This window comes from Tenrec ecaudatus, chromosome 2 (genome assembly GCF_050624435.1).
Source record: "Tenrec ecaudatus isolate mTenEca1 chromosome 2, mTenEca1.hap1, whole genome shotgun sequence".
NCBI lineage: Eukaryota > Metazoa > Chordata > Mammalia > Afrosoricida > Tenrecidae > Tenrec > Tenrec ecaudatus.
In genome coordinates this window covers 78,254,502-78,267,623 of record NC_134531.1, presented here as the reverse complement: position 1 = coordinate 78,267,623, position 13,122 = coordinate 78,254,502, and the positions used below count along the sequence as shown (strand labels likewise).

Genomic DNA, 13,122 nt, shown 5'->3' with positions numbered 1-13,122 from the left:
CTTGGGTGAGCGTTTACAGAGTTGTTACACACATTTTGTTTCAGAACATTAATTGCAGTTCCTTCAATGGGAAGTCTTTCTTGACAGGCTCTACATAGAGTACCCCAAAGAACCAAGGCCAATGCCGTCTGGTCGGTTCTGACTCTTAGCGCCTGTAAAGGACAGAGCAGTACTGCCTCTCTGGGTCTCTGAGCCCATCCATCTCTATCTTTATGATCTTTCTGATCCTTCTCTGGAGGAGCTAGTGTATTTGAACCACCGACTTTTCAGTTAGCAGCCTAACCTGCAGCGCCACCAGGGCACGTCCACATAGAAAAGTCAATCCGCTTTCTCCTCACTTACAAAGGAGTCCCTAGATGGGGCACATGGTGAGCACCCACTTGGATGCTAATCCAAACGTGAGTGGGTCTAGTCTACTCAGACACTTCAGAACCAAGGCCTCCCTTTACTGGGGGGGGGAGGGAGTTACAAGTTGGGCTGATGACCAGCAGGTTAGCAGTTTGAAGCCAGTAGCTGATTCATGGTAGAAAGATGAGGCTTTCTGCTCCTGTCAAGAGTGATAGTCTTAGAAACCCACAGGGGTGGCACAGCTCTCTGTTAGAGGCTTGCCATGAGGCAGTATGGACTCAGGAGTGGTTGTGTTTGGAGTTTGGATCAACTTTCCAAAGTAAACAAACTACTGAAAACCCTACAGGAGCCAGTTCAACTGTGAATCACACGGGTTGTTTGGGATCAGAGTCTATTTCATGGCAAGTGTTTGTCTGTTTTTCTAAAAGCTCAAAGCTGGTTACCAAACAGCAAGCTTGTGGTGGAGTGGAATGTCTTAACATGGCTCGTTTCCTCAAGTCTCTGTAACTCCCACCAAATGTCTGGTTGGGGTTATGTAAATAGGGCACGTGTACCACTCATAGAGGGGGTTGGTCAATCTTCATGACCACCTACCTGGCTACAGTGACGAGCCTGCCCTGAAACAGGACACACAGAGAGCCCCGCACCATTGTCTAAGATCGCTGTCTGCAGTGGCAAAGGCCATGAAGAGCAGGTGCACCAGATGCTATGACGCAGCCTGAGGGATGGAACAAGAGGCGCGGCACCATGGCTCTGGGTCTATGAGGCCGAGGCTGAGGGAATGAGGACCAAGGAGTGAAGAGAGAGACTTGGCTGATGGCTGAGGAGAGGTGGCTGTGGACCCATGACTGTGTCCTCACTGTTAACTGACCCTGACTACTCCTCTAATCAATCCCCATAATGGCGAGTCTTGTCTGTGCATTGTATGATAATGCACTGCAATGAATGATCAAGCCCAGCATAGAAGCAGAGTGCTGGGGACACACACTTGGTGTCAGCGCCGAGAAAGAAGGACAGGGTGTGAAGGTATGTCTGACCACTGTGGCTTAGCAACAGGGAAGCCAGAGGAGGTCATGTATAGCCCTCCAACACAGGTTATTGCAAGTCTCTCTCTAGATTTGTGCCAGCAATTTGCCACTGCACTTGTGAGCACAGAAAAAACAGCCCCTAGTGATGTAGTGGTTACGTGTCGGGCTGTGATCCTCTTGGTCCGCAGTTCGAAAACACCAGCAGCTCTGAGGAAGAAAGACTGGGCTTTCCCATCAATGTATTCCCATAAATGGTTACAGTCTTGGAAACTCACAGGGGATCGCTCTGAGTCAGCACTGACTCGATGGCACTGAGTTTGGTTTCAGAGTCATGTGGTAAAGGGCAGATTAAGGTGAAGGAATAATAAGTGAACAGACATCTTTCCACAGACTATTAAATCCTGTTTAAAGGACTACACACCCCAAACAAACCAGAACAAACCTCACTGCTATTGAGATTCCGTCGCAGAGTGGCTCTAGAGGGCAGAACTGCGCCCATGATTTCTGAGACTGACTCTTTCTGGGAGTGGAAAGGCTCATATTCCTCCCTTGGAGAAGTGAGTTGTTTCAAACTGCTGACCCTGTGGTTAGCAGCGCAAGAAGTAACCAATTACACCACCAGGGCTGCTGAGAACTATTCACAGAAGGTCCCCAGCATGCTCCCAATGTATATGCCATTCTTCCACTCTGGTCCAGACCTCTGGGAAGAAGCTTAGGCTCCTCTGGTTTGTGCACTAGTGTAAAAGATTGTCTTACTGAAGCTGAAGGAAACATCCTCCCCTTGCAGAGAAACAGGAGCCCTGGTGCTGTAATGATTGTGTTGGGCTGCCAACTGCACGATCAGAAGTTCATAACCACCAGCCCCTTTGTGGGCGAAAGATTAGGCTTTCTGCTCTGGTAAAGACTTACAGTGTAAGAAACTCACGGGGGCAGTTCTACCCTGTCCTGTAGGGTCACTTTAAGTCAGAATCAACTCAACAACAGTGAGTTTTTGCAAAGAAATCAGAACGTTAGCTCCTGCAGATCTCCGATCCCCTCAGTGGTCTCAGCCGAATGGTCCGATACATCCCGGTTTCTCTCTTCCGGAAAGCCTTCCTTGTTGGCCTTCGTGATGACCTCTTCAAGAGAAGAGCATCATGAGGGGGCATCCAAAGAGCCAATCACTTTTTTTGTTTTCATTTAGTGGCATATCTGGTGTCTACCCAAAAAACAACGACAAATCTCTACACTATGGATTTTGAATCTGGACAGACTCGGAGATGACATTTTTGGTGTGGTTAGATGCTATTGAGTTGGTCCCCACTTAGCGTGGCCCTTTCATGCTCAAGCATGAACCGTCTCTGGGGCCTGCGCCATCTCCACAATTGTTGCTCTGCTTGAGCCCTCTGTTGCAGCCACTGTGTCCCTCCATCCCCTTGAGTTTCTCCCTCCCTCTGCTGAGCCTCTGCTTTACCAGGCAAGACAACTTTGGGAAGTGGCATTTTAGAAACACGAAATACTTAAGGAGACCTTTTTATTGACAAGCAAAGCAATAAACTTCCCATAGCAATTAAGAAAATTATTTGTTATAAGGTGGCCTTACTGTGAGACTGTGTGAATCAGGTTTGGGTTTGTCACCGAAAGATTTAGCCCAGGATTCACACAGGTGCATTACGATCAGGTAAGTTTAAGCACAGAGACCCTGACTGGTGCAGAAAGCCCTTCAGATGGTCAGCGGGTAATGGAGAGTTTTATAGTTCGAGTCCACCCTGCGGCACCTAGTGATCTACTTCTGAACCATCCATCAAGGAAACCCTGTGACTCAGAAGTCTGGTGACATCTGGGGTCGCCATTAACCACAATCCACTTGATGGCAACCGATGAACGTTTAAGTAAATGCTTTAGTGCTACATTCCCCATTGTCTGAGTTAAAACGTATACAAGTCTCCAAGGTCAAAACTACATTTGATTGATGAAAAAACAAGTTTTATTTACCATAATCCTAACCTGTAGAAAGGGGGCATCTAAAATAAAGACTGATGGAAAATTCCAGTATCTTTTAATTCCATTTTTCCATGAACTTGTATTTTCTAGGAGTAAGTGCAGAAATGCCTGGCCCTTCAGATGGAGAGGTAGCTGAATGCTGCTCCAGTTCCTACAGTGGAAGGACTTGCTTCTAACCTTCGCTCTCCCTTCAGGTTCTGTGAATACTCCAGAGCCCTGGGCTCCCCTACATTTAAGAGAAAACAATTCAACTGACTGCTGTTAGCTTCCTCTGCCCAAGCTATGTTTACAGGGATGGCTTCCTGTACACACGGGATAGCGATTATAGAAGGATCATGTGAAACCTTTCTGCCACCAGCCTCAATTTCTCCTGGGGTCTTTGAGAACCACCCAGAACAGACAGCTATGTTTCCACAAATGAACTTCACACGCTTACAAGCCATGTCTAAATGATAAGGAGGGAGAATTACTGAGTAAGAGCTCAACCTAATGCCGACTGAAGGCGTGCCATCATCCACGACACCTTTTTCTGTAAAACCAAGCACAAACACGTAGCCGGTGGTGATTATTTCACAGTCCTAAAAAATCCAAAAACGTTCAGCTTAGTCCATTTCTTAACTTGGAAACACATAGGAAACTTTTTTTTTGTTTCGGTTTTATTAAGGTACAATCCACACGCTGTACAATTTGCCTATTTCAGGTGAACAGGTCAATGGTTGCTAGGAAATTCACAGCGCTGTGTGACTCGGGATGTGGTCTGGAGTTCAGGGTGGTTTCCTGTGTACAGCAGGTCATGGAACCGGAGGGAAATGGGGTTTGGCTGAAATCCGGCCTGGCTCTATTGGGCCATATTGCTTTGGCGAAGAAGCCATACAGTTCCTCGGGAGGTTCTGTTAGTGCTTCCACCACCACGGCGATGACTGGTACTACCACTAGCAAAACCAACCTGAGTGCTGGCGATGTTGTTGGCACTGTGGCAACTAACTTCTTTACACAGATTACTCACTGCCATCAAGTCAGTTTCAGCTCATAGAGACTCTACTTCTTCCTGGGAGCAGCCAGCCTCATCATTCTCCCAAGTTCTGCATAACGGATGATATAACTGTCCACCGCCAAGTACATAGGTGTTTTCATCCTTACCTTATACATGAGAAACTGAAGTTCAGATGGGTTAGGGAGGTTGACAGCCATGGGCTTGCATCTGCGGCATCCCATAAAGGAATTACATCCTGCTTGCGGTCCAGTCCCAGGCTACCCCAAATCTTAGGTGGAGGGAGGGGAAGACGAGGCTGTCTGTCCCATACAGGATTGTAGTCCCAGAAGCCCTGAATAGGGTCACTATACTAGTGTTTTGTTTGTTTTTCACCAGTCTTACAGGGAACCCTAGTGGTGCAGTGGGCTAAGTATTGCTAACTTAACTCAGCATTCAACACCCCCCCCATGCCGACCCCCCAAGAAAAAGGTTTGGTTGTCGGCTTCCATAAAGGTTTACAGCCTTAGATACCCTATGGGATCGTTCTACTCTGTCCTCTAGGGCGGCCATGTGGGGGAGTTGATTGAAAGCCGTGGTGGTCTTGCACCTCTATTCCTCAGGTTATTTATTCAGCAAAGAAAATCAGTCTACCGTAAGCCCAGTGAATAATAAAGACCTGGGATAGTAAACAGAATTAATCTTAGTGTGAGCTCCAATTACCTGACAGTGCCAGGTAACTGAGTTCGGAGACCACCTTTTGGCTGAGGCAGAAGGCCGCTCAGGATTGATTAGTAATGTCTGACATAATGGGGAAAGGCAACATGACCTCATTCGTCATAAGAGCCAATCCTCATGGTCATTCCCAGTGTGAACATCCTCATTTTCCTTCACAGTCAAATGCATCCAGCAGAACAGACTTCCAGAGGTAGTATTAAAAACCAGAGGTCTCGATGCCCAAAGCATAAGGAACACACTGTTTGCAGGGAGAGAAAAGGAGCAGCCATAATTCAGGCACAACCATTCAGTCACTGGAACCAGGCTTTTCCTGAAAGTGTACACACGGTTTTAAAACCTGAAAATAGACACAGTGACTCAGGTGTCCCAGCAGGGAAGCGCTAGAGTGCTTGGCTAGCGAAAAGGCTGGGATCACACTCCCAGAGGATCCTGGAAGTCAGAGCTGGTGATCTGCTCCTGACGGGTCACAGCTCCGAGAAGACTATGGAGCAGTCCTATTCTGGATACACTGAGCTGGCGTCTGCTCACTAGCAAGCAATGACAAGAACAGCGAACCAAAGGCCAACAGAAAGGCCACTGGTCTGCTTCCATAAAGGCTGTGTTGTTCGATCGCCAAAGACAAAGCGGGTGCATAAGCAAATGTGGTGAAGAAAGCTGATGGTGCCTGGCTATCAAAAGATATAGCTTCTGGGGTCTTAAAGGCTTGAAGGTAAACAATCGAGCATCTAGTTGAGAAACAAGAAAACCCACATGGAAGAAGCACACCAGCCTGTGTGATCATGAGGTGTCAAAGGGATCAGATATCAGGTATCAAATAACAAAATATCAAATCATTGTGAATGAGGGAGAGTGCAGATTGGGGACCCAAGACCCATCTGTAAGCAATTGGACATCCCCTTACAGAAGGGTCGCAGGGAGGAGACGAGCCAGTCAGGGTGTAGTGTAGCAGCGATGAAACATACAATTTTCCTCTAGTTCCTAAATGCTACCCCCACCCCCACTATCATGATCCCAATTCTACCTTACAAATCTGGCTAGACCAGAGCATGTACACTGGTACAGATAGGAACTGGAAACACAAGGAATCCAGGAGAGATGAACCCCTCAGGACCAGTGAGGAGAGTGATGATACCAGGAGGGTGGAGGGAAGGTGGGTTGGAAAGGGGAAGCAGATTACAAGGATCTACATATACCTCCCTGGGGGATGGACAACAAAATAATGTGTGAAGGGAGACATCGGACAGTGTAAGACATGACAAAATAATAATAATTTATAAATTATCAAGGGTTCATGAGGGAGGGGGTGGGAAGGGAGGGAAAAATGGGGAGCTAATACCAAGGGCTCAAGTAGAAAGCAAATGTTTTGAGAATAATGATGGCAACAAATGTGCTTGACACATGGAAGGATATATGGATTGTGATAAGAGTTGTACAAGCCTCCAAATGAAAAGATTTTTTTTAAAAAAGGGCAACAAATAGACTTTGGGGGCATAAAAAAAAGATTGTGTTGTTGTGGTTGTTAGGGGCTGTCAACTTGGTTTCAGCTCATAGTAACCCCATGCGCAACAGAACAGAACGAAACACTGCCTGGTCTTGCTCCATGCCCACAGTCATTCCAGAAAATCGCTCCAGAATGTTCAACTCTGTAACATGTGGGGTGACCATGAGTCAGAACCCCAACAGTGAGGTTTCTTCACAGAGTGGGACACAGTAGAGAGGGGTCTGGTCATGGGATCTTGGCGTAATAAGACTTGATTTATGGGCCAGTTATTAAGAAGTTATAGGCACTGAGGACCTGATGCCAGGGACTTAAGTGGAGAGCAAATGTTTTGAGAATGATGAGGGCAATGAATGTACAGATGTGCTTTACACATTGATGTTTGTATGGATTGTGAGGAGAGTTGTATGAACCCCTAATAAAACGATTAAAAAAATAAGTTATAGGTACAAAGTGGCATTGCTGCCTCAGAGAGGGACTTCAAGAAGCACAGTATGTCTTCTAGGTGCCCTGGACTCTGTTCCGGCTTGCAAGCCCTATAGACAATAGAATGAACCATTGCCTGGTCCTGCTCCCCTGAAAGTGTTGCCGTATCTGAGCTGTAGCTACTGTTTCACTCTTTCTTGTTGGGAGTTTTCCTCTTGTTCGATGCGGCTCTATTTTACTGAGCATGATGCTCTTCTCCAGGGACCGATCTTTCTTGCTAGCACGTCATTCAATAGGCATTTGCAATTGCTTTTACCTCAGAATATTTGCCGTGGCTTTCCTTTCCTGGGGAAGGAGGTCTGGGTCCCGCAAAACTTCTTCTAATAAATTCAGGACGTTCATCTTTAATTCGTTGTTCAGTTCAAAATCCTATAAAATAAAATAAATCTTTTAAACATTGGGCTCTGAAGGGTTTACCTCCACGGTCATCATGCATGATAAATTCTTGAGATATGTGAATTAAAAGTATGAATCCAAAGCTTGCTCCCAGGGAACCTTATTTAGTTTGCGACTGATATTTCTGATCGACTCCTTAGACCAGGCTGATGTGTCGCCTGGGGACACATCAATGTGCCAGAGGCCTTCTGAGGACAGCAACATGTCAGCATCCTTCATACAATGCAGAAGACTACTGCCTGCACCTCCATTATCCCCTAAACACGCCCACACAACCCAATGACACATACACTAGTCTATAAGGACCACATTTCTCCAAACCTGCAAAGAAATATGTGCTCCCCTTGGCTGGGGACATTGCGCTTCCTCCTCACATGTTAATTTTGACTCACCTTTTAGGGACCTTTTCTAAGGAAGTGAGGGACCTTTTCTCAGGAGTCATTGATGGACCCATTGAAGCTACAAGATTTTCCCATGGGGCCCCCATCATAACGCAACACTTGTAAAGGCCAAATCAATCGCCTGGCCTCTCGTTGGACCACGAGTCAGACCAGAAACAAGGTCATGGCAATATTTGTTGCCAGGATAGAACTTGTCATTTGAACGTGAGCCAAAATTTACCACCTAGATGTGGTAAGGCCTAAAGAAGGAACGAGATCCACAAAGTGGTGGGGAACAGTCAAAAGAAAGCAGGAGAGCGATTGAAGGAGTAGCCAGTGAGCCAATTAAGGACAATCTAAGCACTAAAATGAATAACAAGGGTGATGAGTAAGAACCTATTTAAAGAAAAGAATCGTCAAGCCCTGTACTGATGCTTACAAACAAATGCATGCATAGATAAATACATATGAATATGTATATGTGTGTGTGTGTAGTAGAGGACAAAACCATTGCTTAAAGTGGAATTCCAACTAACAAAGGCAGAAAGCCATCTGCAAGCACAGCCATGCTAACAGATTCAGCAAGAATGATGAGTGGGTGCTAAAATGGCCCAGTAAAATTTATTGAGGTGCATACTACTAACTGTTTCAGATCTGGCAGGTACCACCTCAGCCAAGCCACCAAAGTGAGCATCCCCAACAATGGAGCAGGCTGGCCTCTTGTACCCATCACGGTAATGCTCTGTGAAGAATGCCCCACTTACTCATTCTTAGATTTCCTGCCCAAAATGCACTATCACAATAGAAATGTAGGGAAGCAGGCAAAGTCCTGGGAGGAGAGTTCACAAAACAAAAGTTCTGTGCTCTTCAAAAATGGTCAATCTCATGAAAGACAAAAGACACCTTAGGGACAAAGCCTAATGAAATGTGTGATCCAATGAAGAGCGGGGGTGGGGGGGGGGCGGGGATGCTGTCACGGACATTAAGGAGACAAGTGACAACACTGCATTAGTAGCAAGTGTTCTAGGAGTGAGAATGTAATCCTTTCCCTGTCCTCAGCAGGAGTGTTTCCTTGTCCTTAAGAGGAGGGGAGGGCGGGAGAGAAGGGGGGCAGAGAGATCCAATAAATGTGACAAAAATGTGAGCAATTAGTGATTCCATATGTGTCTTCATAGATAAACAAAGACCCACTGCCAGCTGAGTTGATTCCACTTCACGTGAGACCTTGTGGGACAGAGGAGAAATCCACTACCAATCCCACCCCGGTACAGAGCTTCCAATCGCTATAAGAGCAGACAGCCTGGTCTTTCTTACCCCAGACAGCCGGAGGCTTTGAACCACTGACCATTTAGCAACCATCGTGCCACCGAGAACCCTCCATGTAAAAGGTCTTATTGTGACAATTCTTGTCTAGATTTGAATTTCAAAACACCAAGCTGAAAGGCAGAATTGTGGCTACGGCACACTTTGGTGAGTGTGTGCTCACAAAAAGACCCTCCAGCCTGTCCGAGCATCGTGAGATCATCGAGATGAACCGAAGAGCGTGCCAGCCGCACGCCGGCAGATTCGTCTGTGGGTGTGCAGGCAGGAGTGTTTCTTTCCCCTCCTGTATAAGCTCACCACGCCTGGTGGCATGGCGGTTACCCGTTGGGCTGCTGACTTCAAGGTCTGTGTTCCAAGCCACCCACTGCTCTTCAGGAGAAAGATGAGGCTTTCAGGACCAGTCGTGAGAGTCAAACGAGAGGGGGGAGGGAGGGTGGGGTAGAAAGGGGGAAACCGATTACAAGGATCTACATGTGACCTCCTCCCTGGGGGATGGACAACAGAGAAGTGGGTGAAGGGAGACGTCGGACAGTGTAAGATATGACAAAATAATAATAAGTTATAAATTATCAAGGGTTCGTGAGGAAGGGGAGGTGGGAAGGAGGGGAAAATGAGGAGCTGATATTAAGAGCTCAAGTAGAAAGCATATGTTTTGAGAATGATGATGGCAACAAATGTACAAATGTGCTTGACACAATGGATGGATGGGTTGTGATAAGAATTGTACGAGCCCCCTATAAAATGATTTAAAAAAAATGACAGTCTTGAAAACCCACAGGGGCAGTTCCACCCTGTCCTCTAGGGTCGCTGTGAGTCGGAATGGATTTGATGACAGGGAGTGTGGTCTTATTTATTTATTTCAAGGATTTCATCTTTTTAAAAAATCATTTGATTAGGGGCTCATACAAGTGGTTTTATTTTTAAGAACTTAGGCTAATTGCCTTTTAACTTAAGGGCAATTATTTTGAAGCACTGACATTCTGAGTTAAAAAAATAGACTGGAAAGAACATCGCTAATTGTAATGAATTATACAAAAACAGCATACTTTTACTATATTTAGAATGTTAGGGACAAAAAGTGCCTAATTTCACAAGTTGTAGAAAATGTAAAAGTTTGATCTAATTTGAATACAATATTTCTGTGCTTCAGTTTGATGGGGAAATGTGTCATTTATAACAATATTTCAAAATTTGTTTGTCAATCCACCACTGGTCTGCAAGTTTTTTATACTGTGGTGGCCTGTCTGTGGCGTAATGCTAGAAGCTGTGCAATTGTATCTCCAAGGCCAGCAAGGTCACCCATGCTTTCAGTGGGGCTTCCAGACTAAGACAGACTAGAAAGAAGAAATAGGCTGTCCACTTGAGGGGTTAAAAAGAAACCTCACTGCTCTAGAGTCCATTCTAACTCAAAGTGATGCTGTAGGACAGAATAGAACTGCCCTGTGAGTTCCTAAGGCTGTAAATCTTTTTTTGTTTTGTTTTTTAATTGTTTTATTAGGGGCTCATACAACTCTTATCACAATCCACACATACATCAATTGTGTAAAGCACATTTGTACTTTCATTGCCCTCATCATTCTCAAAATATTTGCTCTCCACCTAAGCCTCTGGCATCAGCTCCTCATTTTTCCCCTCCCTCCCCGCTCCCTCCTCGCTCATGAACCCTTGATAATTTATAAATTATTATTTTGTCATATCTTGCCCTGTCCTACGTCTTCCTTCGCCCACTTTTCTGTTGTCTGTCCCCCAGGGAGGAGGTCACATGTAGATCTTTGTAATCGGTTCCCCCTTTCTAACCCACCCTCCTTCTACCCTCCCAGTGTTGCCACTCACACCACTGGCCTGAAGGGATCATCCACCCTGGATTCCCTGTGTTTCCAGTTCCTATCTGTACCAGTGTATATCCTCTGGTCTAGCCAGATTTGTAAGGTAGAATTGGGATCATGATAGTGGGGTAAGAGGAAGTATTTAGGAACTAGAGGAAATTTGTGTTTCATCATCGCTACATCACACCCTTATTGGCTCGTCTCCTCCCTGAGACCCTTCTGTAAGGGGATGTCATTGGCCTACAAATAGGCTTTGGGTCTCCACTCTGCATGCCTCCCCCTCATTCACTATGATATAAATTTTGGTTCTGATGATACCTGATCCCTTTGACACCTTGTGATCGCACAGGCTGGTGTGCTTCTTCCATGTGGGCTTTGCTGCTTCTGAGCTAGATGGCCGCTTGTTTACCAGCTGTAAATCTTTATGAGAGCAGAAAGCCTCGTTATTTTCCCAAGGATCAGCTGGTGGGTTTGACCTGCCAACCTTGTGGCTAGCAGTCCAACACATAACTCCCTATGCCTCCAGGGCTTCAGAAGACTTCTGTCTGAAAGGAACGTATCACATGCGCAATTGAGAAGCACTGATAATTACCTGTGATTGGAATGTGCAAGTTGGAAACAAAGAGGAAAGAATCATAGTTGGAAAACAGAGGCTTGGTCGTATAAACAAAGCCGAATATCCTATGATATAATCTTGCAAGAGCAATGACTTCTTCACTGCGAATACTTTTTTCAACAACATAAAAAGCCAGTTGTACATATCGATCCACATCAGTGCTCAGGAAAGCACTGGTCAAGAAATCAAATGACTTGCTGCATTGGCATTCTGCTGCAAATGTGCTGAAGAGCACGGATGTCACTTTGAGGATTACTCTGTGCCTGATGTCAACGATGGTGATTTCAATGTCCTCACATGCATGTGAATAAGGAAGGCCACCAGAGACATGATGCACTGGGATTACGGTGCCGGTGAAGAGTACTAAACGTGCCGCCCACTGCCAGAACAAAAGAGCGGTCGTGAAGGAAGTCCAGCCAGAATGCTCCTGGAAGGTGAGGGTGGAGGGAGTCCTCTCTAGCATTTGCACACATTATAAAGAGGGACAAAACGAAAACAAAATCACTGCCATCCAGCTGATGTTGACTCATGGTGACCCTGAGAAAGGGTGTTCTGCTTGGTAAAGTAGAGGGACAATGAAAAGGGGAAGGGCCTCAAGGAGATGGAGCGACACAGGGGCTGCAACAATGGATTCGACCATACGAACAATTATGAAGATAGCACTATTACTTACTGCCATCAAGTCCGTTCTGATTCATAACGACCTTACAGGACAGGGCAGACCTTCCCCCGTGAGTTTCCAAGACTGCTGACTGTTTATGGGAGTAGAAAGCCCCACCTTGCTCCTGTGGTGTGGCTGTGGTTTCAAACTGCTAACATTGCGGATCGCAGCCCAGTGGGTAACCACTAAGCTCCCAGAGTTCCCACGAGGAGATCAGTGTTTTATTCTGCAGTGTGTCAGGTCACTAGGAGTCACAACCAACTTGATGGCACCTAACACTAACAATATACACATAGACTAACTATGTCAACCATATCGGTGGGAAGAGATGATGGAGAAGCTCAATGTCATCAACCCAAACAAGACAGAAGGCAGATCGTGGAACACACTGTCACTCGCTCATGTGTCAGCTCAGGGTGAAGCTGGAGAAAATGTTATTAAGTCCACAAGAGCTAAAACACAACCCTAGCCAACCAACTGGAGGAGATCCTTTTTTTAATGCAAGTAAAAATTTGCTGAAAATAATACAATTTAGTTTCCACAGTACATCAATAGGGAGCTAGCATGCAGAAATTCAAGCTGGATTCAGCAGAGAACATGGCACAAGGAATGTCACTGCTGACTTCAGATGGATCTCGGGTGAAAGCAGAGAACACCAGAGAGATGCTTACTTGCATTTTGGTGACTATACAAAGGCATTCGGCTTTGCTGATCATGACAAATTAAAGATAGCCTTACACATATTGGGAATCCCAGAACACTTCATTGTGCTCACGCGGAAACGATACCTGGACCAAACGGCAGTTGCTTGACCAGATGAAGGGAATACTATGTGGTGTAAAATAAGCAGGGATGGGTCTCTGTGCTGT

General features: G+C 45.8%; 1 protein-coding gene across 3 annotated transcripts in view; it reads right to left on the bottom strand.

The window, feature by feature from the left end:
• Positions 1-13,122, bottom strand: part of RASGRF2 (Ras protein specific guanine nucleotide releasing factor 2) — a 279,623-nt gene that overhangs the window by 24,433 nt on the left and 242,068 nt on the right. For all 3 annotated transcript variants that reach the window (XM_075541229.1, XM_075541230.1, XM_075541231.1), the window contains exon 19: positions 7,308-7,420. In XM_075541229.1, the coding sequence (XP_075397344.1) occupies positions 7,308-7,420 (113 nt within the window). The remainder of the gene's footprint in view (positions 1-7,307; positions 7,421-13,122) is intronic.